The 17073-nt window shown below is 41.4% G+C and overlaps 1 protein-coding gene and 1 pseudogene across 1 annotated transcript; both read right to left on the bottom strand.

The window, feature by feature from the left end:
* Positions 1–5210: 5210 nt before the first annotated feature.
* LOC142894318 (alpha-tectorin-like) lies at positions 5211–9299 on the bottom strand. Its single transcript, XM_076035583.1, has 11 exons — positions 9286–9299; positions 7989–8304; positions 7708–7867; positions 7495–7576; positions 7244–7306; positions 6796–7105; positions 6574–6760; positions 6253–6437; positions 5992–6140; positions 5649–5894; positions 5211–5559 (listed from the first exon to the last, which is right to left on the bottom strand). The coding sequence occupies exons 1-11, from the start codon at positions 9297–9299 to the stop codon at positions 5298–5300; spliced, it is 1974 nt and encodes a 657-aa protein (XP_075891698.1). The 3' UTR covers positions 5211–5297.
* Positions 9300–15058: 5759 nt separating this feature from the next.
* LOC142894319 (myosin-9-like) lies at positions 15059–17042 on the bottom strand (annotated as a pseudogene).
* Between the last annotated feature and the right edge of the window lie 31 nt (positions 17043–17073).

The raw sequence follows: 17073 nt of genomic DNA on the forward strand, positions 1-17073 counted from the left end.
GATGCACGTTTCCGAGGCGTACTGGTGGTGAGTTCAGTTGCCCCGAAGTGTCTACAGGTTGTGGGATAAGTAGCTGGCTGTCCCGTGATTGGACGCGTGTGATTGGTGGGATGGTAGTCTGCAGGCGGAGTTGAAGGCTGAAAGCGGAACAGAGAGCACCAATCAAAAACTGACGGGACCGCCAGCGGGGCAAGCGGGCGCGAATGATGTTCTGGCACCGGCACACCTAAATTAACATCAAATAAAGGGACAGTGAACGACACAGCGGGAGAAGGCGAGACGGCCGGTGGCCGTAACATCTTTCTATGTGTCTCTGTGATAAACTGGCCACTTGTCTGGGGTGTCACCCTGCCTTTGCGCCATAACAGCTGGGATAGGCTCATTGTTTGCCAGTCAGGAAGCAGGTCCTTGTATGGCAAAATCAAAAGTTGTAAAACTCCAATTCCAGTGACCACTCTGGGTCACAAACTTTATGAGGGCCGCAAACCCAATCGCTTCAGATGTCCACTCTCTGCTCAGCCAGGGTCACTGTTTTATGAGGCTTAATGAGTGACACAGTCACTGCTCACGAGGTTTTCAACACCCCCATGGCACAGATCACAATTAGCAAATAATTATCAAAACACTAAATATAGTAACATTCAATACATTTATACATTCAACTCAATATAATAATTCCAACATATAAATTTAATGTTACCAATATAGTAACACGATATGCAATTTTGTACGATGTTGAATATCTGATTCCAACAAGACCCCTGTGACCCTGATTGCAGGAGGAAGCGGGTATAGAAAATTGAAAGATTGACAGATACTACTACGACTACTACTACTTGAAATGGAAGAAAAAATCTAAAAAAAAACTTAATTTCTTCGCCAGGACAATTTTGATTGATTTGATTTTTTTTTTTGTTCAGTTTGGATATCAAGGACAAAAACAAAGAAAAGGACGAATGGGCACTTCAAATAGTGATGCTAATAAAAGTTTAAATAATAATAATAATAATAATAATAATAATAATAATAATAATAATAATAATAACTCATCTATCTACCTAATCTCAAAGTGGTTTCCAGTGGATAATAGCATTAAAAGCATTTCAAACGCATTGAAAATAAACAACAGCTAGGTCTAAGGTGCAATGAAACAACAACGTTGGATATGAAATTAAACTAAATACAGGTAGATCTAAAGCATGAATGAGACAAAAACATCATATATAAAATTATGCCAAGGACTGAAAAATCAAGTTACTAAGGCATGTATTAAAGCAGTTCTAGGTAAGTTAGACTCATTACTACCCCCTGCTGGTTGAGAACCGCAAATACTCTTTTCTCTCTTCTGGTGCATGAGAATTGCTTGGAAATGATGTGGTGTATAATGGCTATAATATTACAACAGGTTATAAACTGGTGTAGCTGTAATGCCTACAACAACTGTTCAGACGACGCAGCGTCGCATTGATTGGGTGGAATGGCGAAGTGACGAAGTAAACACGCTGCAGCGCTAGTTTAATGATGTGGGAAAATACAAACAGTGGCCTCGCTGGAGCGCTCGTATGTGTTGAGGAAAAACACCAATACGAAATGCAAAACAGAAATTGACAATAACGTGGTAGCAAACGTTCAACACTTTTATCACTTTGTCTTTCTTCGAGGTTACTGACTGGGTTCCATTCCGTCATTTTACAGTCTTATTATGTATTTGTAATAGTAGTATGTAAGACCGCCTCTAAATAAACGTGTGACGTTGCCGTAAAGTTGTTCGCCCTGTAATGACGACACAGGAAGCCATGTCCGGTCGTGCCTGAAAGGCACCCCCCATCCCCCCATCTCGCTGCCGAGGCGGCACCATTGATCCTATTAATTGTTTATCTACCACTTTACTGAGTTTGGAATCATAATTTTATGGTTGAAAAGTTACCTAGAGTTGCTTTAATAGCTATCAAACAATGGGCTTTTTTTAGGGTGGGTTTTCAAGCCTTTCTTAAAAGCGTCCACGGTCTGTGTTGCCATTAGATGGTCAGGTAGTGCATTCCACAGATGAGGACAGCAGAGCAGAAAGCGCGGTCGCCCATAGTTTTTAATTTTTTAAATACCCCCCCCCCCCCCCCGACTTGTCCTGCAATGACAAGCAGAGATGTGTCTGAGTGTCTTCCTGATGTCTAACAGATTTTATTCTCAAAGGTAGAGTGTGTGACCCAAGGATGTGAATCACACGGGTCGGATCAGGGACTACCGTTTGAGTTGCTTTATGATATTTTTATGGATAAGTTAAATTCTGGAACAACTGGCAACAATATACAAGTATTGTGCAGAACAAAACAAAACAAACATACATTAAAAAAAACAAAGCAAAACATAAATTTGCAGAGTTAATTATCCACTAATAAACTAATTCAAGTAATAAACAGATTAACTCAACGAGAAAAGCAATAAGATAAATGCAAATACAAAATAAATAAATAAATAAATAAAGCAGTAGTGATGTGTCGGTCGCGAACAAAACGGCTCTAAGAGCCGGCTCTTTGACGTGAACGGGACGTTTCTCTCTCTCTCTCTCTCTCCCTCTCTCTCTCCCTCTCTCTCTCTCTCTCTCTCTCTCTCTCTCTCTCTCTCTCTCACTCTCTCTCTCTCTCTCCATGCCGCATTTGATTACCGCGACTGGCGCGATATTATGATTTAGCGCACGTTACGCTCCACGTCATTCCGTGCGGCAGGTAAAAAGAAAACCTGGTGTTGTCCCGGGTGCGGGGAGCCGATTATCACCCGGGTCGCTTGCCGGGTTGTTTGACCCGTTTTATCGCGCAACAGCGCGGCTCGGTGAGCAGATTCCACCGCCACGAAACTGCAGGCTTCAATTTACCGACGCCTTACACATGTGATGGCACGGAGACTGTGCATTGTAGCAACATCAGTCCCCTCAGAGAGAATCTTCTCCAAAACAGGGCAGATAATTACAGAGAGAAGAAACAGGATCAGCCCCTCAAAGCAGAGGTACTTGGTTTTTCTCAATGTCAATCTTCACTAAAGGACAAAACTGTTATCTGAATGCTGATTTTTTTTTTTCTTTTTGTTTTACACATTTTAATTTATATTTTGTTGTGTGAGTTTCTAAGCACATGTTGTTTGACTTTAAATTTGTTTAGTAGTAAAAAACTAAACGTTTAAAATAGTTATTTAAGTTAATTTGTAAATAGTTTAACATTTGTTTTTTGCACTTTCTGTCTTAGTATTTATCACTCTGTAGAGTGTATAAATAAAGGTGTGTTTATATTATAAACATTGGATATAATCCATGTTTCTTTTTTTACATTAGTAATTCATATTACGCATAATCTTTTATTACTGTTGGTAATAAATTATTTTAGGCACCAAAAAATTTGAAGAGCCATTTGGGAGCCGAAAGAGCCGGCTCTTTTCAGTGAGCCGAGCCAAAACAGCCGGTTCTCTAAAAAGAGCTGGAATTCCCATCAGTGAGCAGGTCAACAGAGAGACTTTGTACTCTTTTGCTTAAGAGGGAGGAGCCACTGGTGGGACTCGCAAGGCATGTGACTCACTATTTTGTTACAAAGCTGAAAGCTCTATGAAGTCAAGAGGAATCCAACAGAGGTTGCCATAGATTTTTTTGAGAACTGAATTTTCAATTCAAATAGAAAAGGAGTGCTTTAAGTAAATGTATGATTATTTTTTTTAAAGCTATTTTTTTCCATCAACCTCATCTTAACATATCTTTCATTATACTGAACTATGGAACTGGCTGATGGCAAGCAAGAGAGAGAGGGAGAGAGAGAGGCTGTTTTCTCTTATGGTTCCTCTGTGGGTGGTAACCTGTGTGCGTTTGGGGGAGGAAGCGGCTCTAATGGACTGCTGCACTTCTGTTAAATGTTGTTTTTTAATTGTTGCACTATATAAATAAAATTTGATTGATTGACTGATTGATTAGTTACTTAAAATAGCATATTGTCTATATAGGCAAAATGGTTCATATTAAATGCTGTGATACACAGATGAAGCTGTAAATATTCCTTCAACCTACATTCAACAAGATACTACAGAAATGACAGTACCAGATTTGACAATTTATTAATTGACACCACCATCTTGACTGCTCCCGATTTTAACTCGGTCTACTGACTGAATTGCGACATTGTTCACTGATGAAGATTCACACTGTCAAAATACTGATACTGTATTAGCTCCATTATTGTGTACACTAGAACATTCACTGCCAGAGTTGTACATGAGTGATATCATTTTCTTGATGTAATCTTTATGTTCATACATCTCTTTTGTGCACAAATGCATTGCTGTGTTCTGGAAAATGAGCTGCCAGATTATTTATTGAGTTATCAAATTTCATGCACAACATGTAAATGGAACTTTGAGTCCTTGTGTTTCAGCATTAGGTTTTCTACCTTTATTACATCTTTGATTTTTTTTTACCCCCTATATTTTGGATATGGATATGTGTTTTATGTGTGCTGTGTGGTTTTAGTTTTGTCAACACTTGATAAAGATCAATTTAAAAATTGATTGACATTTACATTTTATTCAAAGACGTTTATTCAGAGAAGTAGCAATAACATTTTATTAGAGGGGAAAAAAATAATAATACAGTATTTACATGTTAAACATGTAGAAATTGCAATGTCATCATTTCAATTGGTATGCATTTATTTGGAGTTTAGTAGCCTGATGTCAAGAAAGATTTGGCTGTTCTGAGTCTCACATTCCTGCATCTCAGACTGCAATAGCTCCAGCTTCATGAAAGCAATTGGAACAGACTTTTCAACGGATGCTTTGTCTTTCCCTATAGAAGTCTATCAGAACCCAAACCCATATCTAATAATACCTAATTATTAACATCTGGTTATCAGCTATAGAGGAAAAAGTTAGAATAAAATAGGAGTAATATGTTTAATAATAAAACTTAATCATGACCCCAATTCCCCTAATATGATTAATGTGAGACTATGTGATTTTTTTTTTTCTTAAAGATTCCCACAACAACAGATATTCATGACGTACTTTGAGCACTTAGATTTTATGCAAAAAGAAAAATCATCAAGATTTATTTTTGGGAATATGAGATAGTGGAGTTAACTGAGTCACCAATAAAGACGCCGCTCCAGTACCACAAGTTCCCAGAGCCAGATTCTGGAGCACAGTCAAGGAAAAGTCAGGAATCAGTGTCTTACCTATGTAGTCCATCTCAAAGAAATGAGGGCTGGAGGTCCGTCCACGTAGTTTGAGGCGGCAGACCTACGTCTTCGCACACCTTCACTACAATCCTACAAGTGAAAGAAAGAGAGAGATGAACACCAGGACAACAATGGTCCACTAAGCTGATCTTTCTGTTTAACTCCACAACTGTGATCAGACTGTAGGGGGCGTACCGGGACACAGGTCTCATTCTGGGCAACACACAGATGGATTTGGCAGTGCAGGTAGACATCACTAGAGTTTCCAGAGAACTGGAACATCCTGAAGGAGAAGGAGTTTTTCATCCCTTCTCCATTTCCTTTCATAGTCACTGTGTTGTCACTGGGACAGCTGATCACAAAGAGGAAAACACATGAAAATATTAACTGATCTTGCTTTTGGCTCACATGGTACAACAGCCAACGCCCCCGTCAGCCTACCCATTTGTGATCAGGCCATATCTTGGTGTACTGTTGGAAGCTGACTGGCTGGTTGCCCAGCAGGAGTCGGTCACCAGGTCAACAAAGCCACCTTCCGGTCCATTAGTGTCCATCTTCACCCAGATCATCTGGTCCAGCATGACATCATTGGTAGCTCCTAGAGTGTTTGAGAGGTCAGCATCCGTGTAGGCCTTCATGGTCAGAGTGTAGTTCCAGGAGCCTGATGTGATTTCCTTCACAAGGGAGCTGCAGGCATTAAGTACAAACACGGTTGAGCTCCAAACCTCCAAACCACCTCTTACCACAGCAAAGAAAGCAACCGTTGGCGACTGCCATGACTGACTTTTCTCTGATTCTGAAGGACAAAGTCTGATCTTCTGGATGAGCGTAGAGGCAGGAGAAATCAATCTTGACTTGGTCTTGGCGAGTGGTGATGCCAGAACTGTTTTGTCCAACAATGGTGTTTGCGTAGACAGTGTAGTTGTTGTTGGCCTGCAAGTGCACAAAGCCATTTCCTTGAAAGAGCTGAAAATCAGATGTGAAGCCAACCAACCAGAGAATTTCCACCTGAACTACTGGCTGCTTGTTCAAGAACTAAAGTTACCATGACCACCGCCCCACAAGTGTTGGTGCTGTTGAAGCTGAAGGTCACATATTTGTTTTCATCCAAGTGACCGGTGCAGTTTGCGTCATTAAGGTGCAAGGTGGTGTAGTCAATGCCCTTTTCGGCCAAGAGACATCCGACCAGAGTAAGAGAGGAAGAGTCCTGCCTGCAGACTGCTGGCTCACCTAGGAAATAACAATAATAAGAAACAACTGGAAACAAAGTTGCACACTTTGCTGGTCTTTGACTATGTGAAGATAAAGACAGAGTCTACAGTCAACTCAGTCGTGGTGTATTTAACAGGTCCTGTGCAAGTCGTACCATAACTGTCTGTTGATCGGAACGGGTCGGCAAAGATGGCTCGACATAAGCAGGCGGTTTCACCTTTGGCATTGCCACCACAGAACTCATGGTCACCACAGATCAGGTCCTGACACAAGGCCTGAGGGGGGGCTGAGAGACAGACAGGTAATGTCCAAATAATGAGAATTACACAAAAAAAAAAACATAATTCTGCAAACAACAGAACCATTTAAAGGAGGTTTTAGCACTACAGAATGTATATGTCAACATTGAGTAGCCTTTCTGTCTGAGCCACAGCAAGGTGCAGGAGGTCTTACAGCAACTGACGTCCTCCCACCAGTCGTCCAGTATGTCACTGTGCAGGTTGCAGGTTCTGGCGTATGCCGCCAGGAACTGGCAGTAGAGTCCATTCACATCAGGATAAATACATAAAGTATTTTTGCAGGCAGCTATGAAGGGTGTTGGGTCAGTGTTGTTGTGGCAAGCGTTGAAGGGCGCATCATTCAGAATATTACAGCTGTTCCACAGCAGACAGGAAAATGAAAGATATACATGCATTTTATTATTAGCGTGATTTTAGGTCAGCACATTTCATGTCACATGCAGTTAGAGAGAGGTCAAAGTTGATGAAGGATGTGCAGGATACATTCTGAAGGCATCTGTTAAAATGATGCTTTCATCTGCTCACCGTCCAGCCACCTGAGTACAGTTGATGGTACTGTCAACAGTTTGGTTGTACTGCTCAGCACAGCTGGGGGGCGACAAAGACACCATTGTCAAGACTGGTGGACATTCTTTCACACAAGTGTGACTTACAGACAAACGTACACGTACAACCAAGTCAAAAAAACGTGTCACCCAGTTCAAGAACATCCATCATTTTGACAAGACATTAAAGACAGTTTGATAGTATTCAGTGAGATGTGACTGAGGACTTACATGTCTCCATTGTCACCATCCCGAACATCAAGCACATCATCACCTGAACAAATGCCTCCAAAAGAAAAACCTTGCTGGTCACCTGGACGTCATTACAACAACAAAAAAATCAATTGGAAAAACAGAAATGAGCTCCCCAGCATTAACAAAGAAACATTGTTGATGTGTGATTTGTTCAAATCACAGCAAATGCAAAGATTGCAAAGTCACTACCTGTAAGCTGAAACTGGGCTGTGGATCCATCAAAGTGTAAATGTGCCTTTACTGTTGAATTTATATCAAACTTTGCAGTCACTCCTGTTTGATCCTTGTACAGCACGACACCTACAACCTCCTGAGGTGTGCTGCTAACGTTTTGTAGTTGGTTGTTCACCTGCATCACAACAGAAAAACAAAGTGGAGGAAACTTCGACCTTTGTGAGCACTTCTGAGTGTAAAGAAACAATTACTGAGTCCATCATTTTTGAAAACAGCATTTTCTGACATCCTCTCACCAGAACTGTCCCACCTTGTCCCAGGGTACCAGTATCATTGCCCACTAGCAGTGTCACACCGTCCAAAAATATCACATCTTTACGAAGGCGTTCCTGAAAATGTCCTCGAAGTGTTATGGAATGATCGACACTCTGCCACAGATCGTAGTCACACCGATCCCTGATAGTGTGAAGCGTGCAATGAAAGTTGATGATAGTTGGACCGGTCACAGTGCAGATTGGGTCAAACAAACAGCTGATGGAAGCAGGCAGAGACAGAATCAAACAAACATCAACAGAAAAGGCAGAACTAACAGGATGGAAGTCAAGGGTGTGTCTTCATTCATGTCTTTATCTCTGTGATGTTTGTCATCTTTCTTTATGTGGCCAAAATGTTCCACATTTGTCCCCAGTGATTATAACCAAGTACCTTGATTTTATAATTGCTAAATTTGCTTACGTTCCATTTCCTAGACAGCGCTCTGGCTCCTGACACCCAAGATTTTCCAGTTCTCCCAAGTTATTACAAATGCGTCTGGTACAGTTTTCTGGGAACAAGCCAATTTCCTCATTACGAAAAAGTAAGTTGCCTATGGGAGAAGGTTTGGAACAGGTCAAGAATGTAATACACTCTGAACACAAGTAGGAAAGTAACCCCTTGAAATGCAATTTTTTGCATTGCAAGTTATTAGATTGTATTATAACAGTGTCTGTGCTAACCTGAAGAACGACAGGCAGTGACATCCAGAGCGCTCAATTCGTCAGGGGGAGACCTTGTGTTGTTAATAGTGGCTGTTTCTTGCACAACTCCATTAATTGTAAAATTAAACTCCTAAAAAGTAAAATCATCATTTGATCCATGCAGTCAATGCACACATGTACTGAACATTCTTACTTATAAAATAAAGTAAATATTAAAACAGAACAAGGCCACATGTTTCTCTTGAGTAACTATTTTAAAAACATTTGTACTCACATGAACTCCTGGACCTAGTAACTGAATCCGTACTGCTGATTCACTTGAATTGGCGTATGTTAAAAATTGGATTTCAGCCTATGAATAGATGTGAATGACACGTTCACCTCGTAATTGTTCCCAGAGACTGAAGAAAAAAAGAGACATACAACACAAGAAGTGAGGAGCTGGTTGAAATGAGATGTGTAATTGATGAATAATTCACATCAACAGGCACCAAGACAACCACACTCCATGAAGACGCACATTTCAGCACTTCACAGCATCCAGATCATAAAGCTGCTCAGTCATTACATCTGTTTGTATAAATGAACAATGGTCGATTGTGCAGGTGCGTGTTACCCGTTGTCAGCCATAGGGGGGCTGACAAGAAGAGCACTGGGATTAGGTGGAGCATGTCAGCAGAAGGACGTGCAGGCAGCCAGAGACACAAATTCAGCCTTTCTGCAACATAGAGGTTTTATCTTTCATTTCCAAGACGGTTCCAGGTTTCCAGCGACTGTATGCAGCAGATCTGTGATGGCTTGTGTGTTTAACTGGTGCAATTACCACATACAAGAAGGACACAAGAGCAGCTCAACAGTTGCAACACAAAGCCCTTTCAATGTCACTTAAATGGGAAATCACTGCGCTTCACTTTCAACCACAGCAGGATGTAGATATTAACATTATCAAAGAAAAGGGTGCAGTAAGTAAGCAGTGAATATATAGAAGCATAATTCATGTTAAACATAATAAATAAAAACCTTTTTCCTTACGGTAGAGATGTTAGTTTGCCTCTAGAATAAATGAAAAAAATTCAGGAAGGGTTCATGTACCAAACTGTACTAAGAAGACAGAAATGAAAACTATCAATGTTCTTTTTTCTTTCTTTCTTTTTTTTACTGAGCCTGCAAACATGTCACTTTGTTTACTGCATGGTTCAGTGCTGTGCGGAAAGTTGTTTAATCAGAATCTTTACACAACCTTTATCAATCATTTATGTTGATTGGTTCATAATGTAATAAGCTCATCTTGGATTTCTTTCTTAATAGTCGGTCATGTGCAGTCGTAGTTCATTTATTTCACAAACAGAAACGTTTTATCTTAGCCTTACATGCTACTATGGCAAAAAAGGCCTCTTTGCTTCTGAAAGAATTGGACAGAGGGTGAAAAATGTTTGCAAAGAAAGGACAGGAAACTCTGTTGGACCGCCTCCAGCTTTTTGCTCCCCAGTGGTGGTGAAACACGTGGAATTCTCGATTATTTACTCTGCCCTTTCCTTCGGTAGGTGACTTTTTTTTTCTTGTTGGATATTTAAAATGCAATCACAATTTTTCTTTATGGAGACCAAAAATGAAATAAATTGAGATTTGCACAAAAAAAAAAAAATAAAAAAAAACCTTCCAGGCTCTTACTAACGCATAATTTCTCTGATAAATCATATATAATAATAGATAATCATAGTAGGTTCTTGAAGGGAAGGAGACAGTACAGGGATGTGGAGGTTTCCTTACCTTCCAGTGGTGTGAGGATGGTGGAGGTCAGTGGTGAGTCTGAGGCTGATGCAGGATGCCGCTGCTGTCTCATCACTTGCCCTTTTTATACCACTTCTTCCAACCTTTCAGAGGTATGGCAGAAAGTGGAGCACTCCATTACCTAACCTTGTGATTGTTTGTACATTTCTTTCAAATTACTGACGCCAGTGTGTGCATGATTTAGCCACTAAACCAGTCCCACCACAGTTTGGCATTGTTTTCTGGGGTGGGACTGGCATTTAAACATTTGGCAGTCACACACACAAAAAAATGTGGTGGAACATGGCAACACACCCCAATCAACAGGAAAAATGAAGGAGAGCAACAATATATATATATATATATAAAAAAAGATAATGTGGGAGCGAGCAGCATTAAAACAGTGTTCATGAAGAAAGACTTGACCAATTGATGTACTTTTTCAAGTTTAAGAGACATTTCACAAGCAAACCATATCAATACCTTGTGCACATATAGTGTTTATTTTGACCGGCTCACAGAAATCCTCTCACTTCAAACGTGGATCATCAGCCACTCAGAAATGTTTGGATATCGGGAAAGTGCCTCTCTCACCAGCATGTAAAAACATCATGTATAAACTTATGAGAACGTTGTTGTGTTGACTCTCTGAAAACAGCACAGCCACACGGACTACATGGGCAGCTGAACGGTTCATGTTTTCTCACAATTTTATTTTATGTTAAACAAGTTTATATGTCATCTTAAACTTGTTTGGTAAAACTGTTCATAAAATATTTGCTATTTAGCTTTGATTGAAAAAAGACAAAAACCACCACAAGGGAACTAATTTCAAGTGAAGCAGTTGAATGAATCAATGGTTCTAATGCACTTTATTGGTGCTTTCAAGGCTTCATTGGAAAAAATATAATAAGAAACTGGAATATCTGCACCTCAGGCAATAAAGTGATGATAAATGAAGAAGGATTCAATGTTTGCTCTTGCTTTGCTTGTGAATAGTAGATTATTCTCAGGAGCGAACCAATGTCACAGTAAAGTTCACATTCAGGCTACAAGACATTCATCCCCAACTATTGACTGGAAATAATGAAATGTGGGAATTTGAAAAATCACACAGTCCTGGATTTTCACTTTGATGTCACCAGAAATGAACTTCAACAGTGACAAAAGCATCTGAGTTGCATGACCACCATGTTCTGGCAGTCACGCAACTTAGATGCTTTGCATCCTTTCATTTGACACACCTGTTTACTTTTTAATCAAGATTCACACGCTCAGCTAAACCATTGTTCAAGCATTCAGTAGCTGTACCTGATAAGAGTGTATTGCAGAGTGTATAGCATCATATATATACATATTTATATATATATGTATATATATATATATATACATATATATATATACAGCGCCTTGCAAAAGTATTCACCCCCGCCCCCTTTGCTTTTATCTATTTTGTTAGATTTCAGCCTGTAATTTAAATATAAATAATATTTCGTGAGATGGATCTGCACAAAGTAATCTAAGTTGGTGAAGTGAAATGAGAAAAAAATACATAAAAGAATAATTTAAAGAATAAAAAAGTGGAAATTGGCATGTGCATATGTATTTACCCCCTTTGCTATGAAGCCCCTTAAAAAGTGCTGGTGCAATCCATTACCTTCACAAGTCACAGAATTAGTTCAATGAAGTCCACTTGAGTTCAATCTAAGTGTCACATGATGTGTCAGTATAAACACACCTTCTCTGAGAGGCCCCAATGGGCTGCAACTCTACTTAGCAAGAAGAATCACATCATGAAGACCAAGGAGCTCTCCAAACAAGTCAGGGACAAAGTTATAGAGAGATACAAGTCAGGACTGGGTTACAAATAAATATCTACATCTTTGATGATCCCCCGGAGCACCATCAAATCTATAATCGCCAAATGGAAACAACACGGGACCACAACAAACCTGCCAAGACAGGGCCGACCACCAAAACTCACAGACCGGGCAAAGAGGACATTGATCAGAGAGGCAACACAGAGATCAAAGGTAACCCTGAAGGAGCTGCAGAGTTCTACAGCAAACACTGGTGTGTCTGTCCATAGAACCACAATAAGCCGTACACTCCATAGAGCTGGGCTTTATGGAAGAGTGGCCAGTGAATACCTGTCAGTGTTAAAAATAAGAAGGCACGTTTTGAATTTGCCAAAAAGCATGTGGACAACCCCCTAAATGTATGGCGGAAGGTGATCTGGTCAGATGAGACTAAAATTGAACCTTTTGGCCACAAAGGGAAATGCTATGTCTGGCAGCAACCCAACACTTCCTATCACCCCAAGAACACTGTCTCCACAGTGAAACATGGTGGTGGCAGCATCATGCTATGGGGATGTTTTGCAGTAACAGGGACAGGGAAATTGGTCCGCATAGAGAGGAAGATGGATGGTACTAAATACAGGGACATTCTGGAGCAAAACCTGTTTCAGTCCACCTGTGATTTGCGACTGGGACGGAGGTTCACTTTCCAGCAGGACAATGACCTGAAGCATACTGCTAAAGCTACGCAAGAATGGTTTAAGGAGAAGAAGTTAAATGTGCTAGAATGGCCTAGTCAAAGCCCGGACCTCAATCCAATTGAAAATCTCTGGTTTGACTTGAAGACTGCCGTTCACAAGCGGAAACCATCCAGCTTGGTGGAGCTGGAGAAGTTTTGCCATGAGGAATGGGCAAAAATCCCAGTTGAAAGATGTGGCAAGCTCATAGAGACCTATCAGAAGAGACTTACAGCAGTAATTGCTGCAAAAGGTTGCTTTAAAAAGTACTGACTTCAGGGGGGGTGAATACATATGCACATGCCAATTTCCACTTTTTTATTTCTTTAAATTATTCTTTTATATATTTTTTTCTCATTTCACTTCACCAACTTAGATTACTTTGCGCAGATCCATCTCACGAAATATTCAGATGAAAAACATTTAAATTACAGGCTGAAATCTAACAAAATAGATAAAAGCAAAGGGGGGGTGAATACTTTTGCAAGGCGCTGTATATATATTTATATATACATATATACATATATATATATATATATAGATAGATAGATAGATAGATAGATAGATAGATAGATACTTAATTTATCCCAAAGGAAATTCAGTTTCTGAGCTGCACAATCAGTCATCAAGACAAGTAATCAACTTAAAGGGGACCTATGATGCTGTTCCACTTTTCTGAGCTTTAAAAATTGTTACAATGTTGAACTCTATTGTCAAACGATCTCGATATCAAATAATAAGGTTCATGCGTTTGGACGTGAGCCCTGCAAATTGTTGGGCATGGTTCTAAACGCTCTTTTCACAGAGATTTTTTCAACACTGGGAACGCAATGACGTCATTGTGTGCCGGATCTCCTTTCATGGCCAAGCTCCGGCACCCTCTCGGACTGGTTCGGCCCTCCCCCGCTCTGCCCCGGAAGTGATTCCGCAATGCGCTGCTCCAAGAAAATGTTTTTTTCGGTGTCAGGGAAATTAAAAAATATAAAATAAAAAATACCGAGCGACTACCGAAGCACCAAGGACCACAACGGTCGGAGTGGAACGAACAGAGAAAATGTTGGAGGTTTGTTCAGCCTAATGCGGATGCCATGGAACACCGGTCCGGTCGGCAACGGGAGTGAGACGGGCTCGACTCGGCCCCCTGGTGGACGACGAGAGAATAGTCAGCCACGGCAATATTTGAAAACATGTATGAGGACTGTGAGTGTATTGTGACCTCAAGCAACATTAGTTTTAAGACTACTTGCAACGTACAACCACTGAATGGTGTTGATGAACTGTTAGCCACCACCGCTAACTCCGTGCTCTGCTTGTTATGTGTGTTGTGTTCGCGAGCAGCGAAACTGAAGAGGCAGCGAGTTTGACTCGCAAGTTTCTCTCCTTATAGCGATGTTCACGCTGCCAGCATGGTAACATGGGTTGTATAGAGCTCTTCCTGCTTTGTGCTTGGTGTGGATGTAAGTTGTGCAGATATTCTTGTCTAATAATAAACGACTCTATGACTGAAGTGATGGTTTCAGCGTCCATATTTTCTCTGCTAGGACAGTGTTTTGATACAAGTCAACAGTATGAAACCAAATCATTCTAAGCCCTGTTAAAATGTCTCGCAAAAATACAAAGCAAAAACACGGTCAGTACACAAAGTAAAATATATTTCCGGGGACACGGAAGGCACAAAAACCGTCCATGGACCTTCGGTCCGTAACTCAGCCCACGCTGGGTCCGAACGAAGCTGGATTAGCCGCTAAACAGCTGCTAAAGATGCAGTAATTACGAGGAAACGAGCCGCGAGATATGCAAATCTAAAAAGCTTTCAGCGCGTAAAATAGTGTGTTGCTGCTCTGGAGGGTCAGACATCAAATACAAAAGCCCGAAATTTTGTATAATAGGTGACCTTTAATGAAGGTTCTTGGTACTGAATGAAAAAAACACTCATTAAAAAGTAGACGCATAAAAAGAATGAAACAGCTGTGTGAAGCCTGGCAGAGTGGTATGTAACTCAACAAACAAGTTGTGCTGACTGGTACATCAGGAGACGCAATATTTTTATTAAGGTTCATCAAATGGCTTTATTGGAAACACACTAAGAGGAACTGTGGTCAAATCTCTGCTCAGACTGGAAAGTGGCTCTCTACAGGCATCCGTCAACCATTTCTGCATTAAACATTTCTTCCTCCAACTCTTCCTAAAGCTCACTGATGTGGGCCTCCAGCTTTCTCCTTTTGTCTGCAGGCAAAGAACTCTTCATCCTGCTGCTGTTGATTTCATCCTGCTGCTCCTCTCTCTCTGGCAGAGCCTGTCGCCTCAACATCTCGGCAGTGGCTGGATCCTTATGCAAGTGAATGGTGTCTGCCTCCATGTCTTTGAGCTTCTTCTCAGTCTCCCTGCCCTTGGCGACGGTGTTGTCTCTGGACAATAGCAGTTCATCAGACTTTCTCAGCAGCTTTAGTTTGGGCCTGAGGTTTTTTCAGTTGTTTGAGGACATCATAGTGATCATTTTTCAGCTTAACTTTCATCTCCCAAACCTGTTTGACCAGCTGTTGCATCCTCTTTTCACCCTACTTCTCTCTGGCCTGGAGGTCTCGGTCAAACTGCACATTCACGGCCTGAATGTTGACCTCCAAATGCAGTTTGGCATCTTCTGTGGCCTGTAGCTGGTCCTTCAGCTCTTCTAGCAGCTCTTCTTCTTCTTCTCTTCTGCTGCTCCATAGCACACTCTCAAGCTCATCCACACTTTTTCCAACAACATCTTTGGAGGACACCGGCTTTGAGCAGCTTGTGGGCCCGGTCCAACTCATCTTTGACATTGGTGAGAGCCTCCAAATCACGAGCAGGCGTCAGCTCTCTGGTCTTCTCTCTGGCTTTCAGCTTCAGCCTTGTCACATTCATCTACATACTGAGTAGAGATGCTTTTCTGCTCAGCAAGCATCTGATCAAACTTCCTCCTTGAGCTTTGAAGCCACTGTTCCACCACGCAGAGCAGTTATTTGGTAAGGCAGGATTTTGTTCTCTGAAGGGCGAGTCATTCTAGTGATGTCTATCTTTCAGATCAAACCATGAATATATTGACTGCCAATCACCTCCTTTACATGTTTAACAGAGATGCGATTTGTTGTGACAACAGAACGAACACACACACACACACACACACACACACACACACACACACACACACGCTATCTATCTATCCACTCGCGATGAAATGCATACACATATATAAGTGTGTGTATTTTTAAAGTGTAAAATAACAATTCAAGTTCGCTTCAGTGAACACTGTTGGTGTACTCGGTGAGCCCTAATCCACAGGCTCACTAGCTGGATCACTATTAGAAGAAAATCTAAGAGGTAGATCCACAAAGCGATTGCGCGGCTTTTGCGCCAGAAAATCCGCGTAAATAGCGCCAAAAACGGTGATTCCGATCCACAGAGGGGACGCAAACGTGAAAATCGGCGCAGGTAGCGGCAGGGTTGCGCCAGATTCATTTGAATGTATTGAAATGAGTCATTGCGCGCAAAATGACACACCCCCTTCTATGCAAATATGCCTCATTCAAACAGCGGCAGATCCAGAAAGAGTTTGCGCGCGTGTCCGCACGCAGTTTGACAGACGCAAACACCGCCAGCCAAAACCAGGCGCAGCTTCTGTCTATCAGAGTGTTTCTGGCTTCTGAGTGAAACTTTCCTCTCTGGAAAGCCTGAAATATATCCCGAAATCTTATATGTAGGTAGGCATAGACTACAGTATATATGCCAATATTTTAGATCGGCTATGAAAAATACAAATGGTACTCAGGTGTTGGTGACTAACGCGTCTTGCAACGTAATGCCAGGCGCGCACAGGAGCGCTTTTTATCCTAGCAGAGTTTCGCTGTCCAACACACTCACTCACCAACAACCTTTGGCGCAAACTGCTCTCAGGTTGCCAGACCGCAACATTCGCACCTGTTTCAGGTGCCGCATTCGTGGGCGTGTTTGCGCCTGCATGTCATTAGCGCAAAAACCTTTGTGGATCCCCGCATCTGTGGCGCAAATTGCGGGCGCAATCCCGCCGCAAAATGCGCCGCATTTTAGCGCTGCACGCCCTTCTTTGAGGATCTA

This window comes from Nelusetta ayraudi, unplaced genomic scaffold, assembly GCF_046127955.1.
Source record: "Nelusetta ayraudi isolate G7.1 ecotype Tasmania unplaced genomic scaffold, CSIRO-AGI_Nayr_v1 ptg000042l, whole genome shotgun sequence".
NCBI lineage: Eukaryota > Metazoa > Chordata > Actinopteri > Tetraodontiformes > Monacanthidae > Nelusetta > Nelusetta ayraudi.